The sequence below is a fragment of the Marmota marmota genome, unplaced genomic scaffold (genome assembly GCF_001458135.2).
Source record: "Marmota marmota marmota unplaced genomic scaffold, marMar, whole genome shotgun sequence".
In the NCBI taxonomy this organism is placed as follows: domain Eukaryota; kingdom Metazoa; phylum Chordata; class Mammalia; order Rodentia; family Sciuridae; genus Marmota; species Marmota marmota.
This window is the reverse complement of record NW_025999900.1, coordinates 35,861,752-35,864,047: the sequence shown is the minus strand read 5'-3', so window position 1 is coordinate 35,864,047 and position 2,296 is coordinate 35,861,752. Positions and strand designations below refer to the sequence as shown.

The following is a 2,296-nucleotide window of genomic DNA, read 5'->3' as shown; positions in this document are numbered from 1 at the left end:
GGGAAGAGGGGTGGGAGGGAAAGGGAGAGGGCAGGGGATTAACAAGGATGGTGGAATGTGATGGACATCATTATCCAAAGTACATGTATGAAGACATGAATTGATATGAACATACTTTATATACAGAGGCATGAAAATCTGTTCTATATGTGTAATAAGAATTGTGATGCATTCTGCTGTCATGTATTTAAAAAATAAAACCAATAATAAAAAATAATAATTTTCAGGTAAAATTTGAAATTTATATTATAAAAAAGTATGCTTTAATAGTTTTCAAAAGGTTGAAACCAAAAGTAAACAAAGCCAAGTGAAAAACAATTACTCTGTTCTACAAATAACAGAATTCCTTGATTTCTCTTAATTATAAAGGGGAAACTTTCTCAAGCATGTAAGGAGTGAGAGGATATTTTCTATTTTCATGAAAAATGGAAACCTTAATTGCAATTTACAAATGTATCTCACATATAAATTCACTCCAGAAGTCACCTGTTACTGCACATTTCTCAGTTTAGTCAAAGGGTGGCAGTGTTTAAAAGTATTTCAGTTAAGGTTCCTGTGATGCTGACAAACAGGAACCAGGTATGGTCCCTGATTGGTGAAGTCTCCCTCCCCAAGGAGCTGGAGTAACTCTGCTGGGGAAGCCTGTTCATAGAAATCTTATTTGGCTGTTTATTGAAGAGACAGGGATGGAGACTCTCCTGCAAGCACTTGTAGGGATACTGGGCTTGCAGGCAGCCTGTGAGTATGGGTTTCCTGTGGAAGAACTGTGAGATGATGAAGGCTTCCTGAGGGCAGGCACTAAGTCATCTTCTGTCCTGGAAGAGCCTTTTGAGAGTCAGATAGATGTTGAAAAAAAATGAATAATATTCCCTGTTGATGTGATGGTGCTGCTGATTGGGGAACGTGGGGAGGGGGAGGGAGTCGCCATCCTGACTATGACCATGCAGACCTCCTGAGGGTCTCCTGTGCTTTCTTTATATTGTCTTGTTGAACAGGGGTCAGTAGCCAAGTACTGCTGCAGAGTCCTCGGTCTCTGAGCATCCAAGAGGGAGAGAATCTCACCATAAATTGCAATTCATCACAGTCTTTTTATGCCTTACACTGGTATAGGCAGAACTATGATGGAGAGTTCATCTTCTTGATGCTATTTCGTAAAGGCGGAGAAGAGAAAAGCCATGAAAAATTAACTGCCAGGTTGGATGCAAAAATGCAGCAAAGCTCCCTGAGCATCACAGCTGCTCAGCCCAGCCACTCGGGCACCTACTTCTGTGGAGGAGAGGCACAGTGATCTCTAGGCCTCTGTGGGTTGTTCCCAAACCTGCAGCTGGGGCACAGATGCTACTCTGAAACAGGACAGTTGAGGGGACTCTGGGACACTTGCCAAGACTAAAGGCCTCAGAATGATTCAACTGCCTCGTGAAAAACTGGGGAAGCCAGGTAGAACTAATACAAAGGGATGCTATTTTTTTTAACTGAATATCAATCCTTTTATTTTGTTTGAAGTAGGAATTCTTTTTTATTTTTAAATTTTAATTTGTTATATATGACAACAGAATGCATTACATTTCATATTACACATATACAGCACAATTTTTCATATCTCTGGTTGTACACAGAGTAGAGTCACACCATTCGTGTCTTCATACATGTACTCAGGGTAAAGATGTCCATCTCATTCCACCATCTTTCCTACCCCCATTCCCCTTCTCTTTCCCTCCCTCACCTTTGCCCTATGTAAAGCTCATTTAAACCTCCCATGCCCACCCCAGCCACATTATGAATCAGCATCCTTAACTCAGAGAAAATATTCAGCATTTGGTGTTTGGAGATTGGCAAACTTCACTTAGCATTATATTCTCCAACTCCATCTATTCACCTGCAAATGCCATGATTTCATTCTCATTTAATGCTGAATAACATTTTATCGTGTGTGTGTGTGTATGTGTGTATGTGTGTATGTATATATGTATATGTGTGTATGTGTGTGTGTGTGTGTGTGTGTGTGTGTGTGTATATATATATATATATATATATATATATATATATATATATATCACATTTTCTTTTTCCATTCATCTACTGAAGGGCACCTAGGTTGGTTCCACAGTTTAGCTATTGGGAATTGTGCTTCAATAAATATTGATGTGGCTGTGCCCCTGTAGTATGCTGTTTTTAAGTACTTTGGGTATAGTCCGGGGAGAGGGATAGCTGGGTCAAATGGTGGTTCCAATCCCAGATTTCCAAGGAATCCCCATGCTGCTTTCCATATTGGCTGCACCAGTTTGCAATCCCACCA

The 2,296-nt window shown here is 40.2% G+C and overlaps 1 gene segment (V, D, J or C); it reads left to right on the top strand.

Moving 5' to 3' along the window:
* Positions 1-572: 572 nt before the first annotated feature.
* Positions 573-1,288, top strand: LOC125615197. The segment is given in 2 exon segments: positions 573-738; positions 996-1,288. Coding segments are annotated over 2 exon segments (345 nt in total).
* Positions 1,289-2,296: the final 1,008 nt, after the last annotated feature.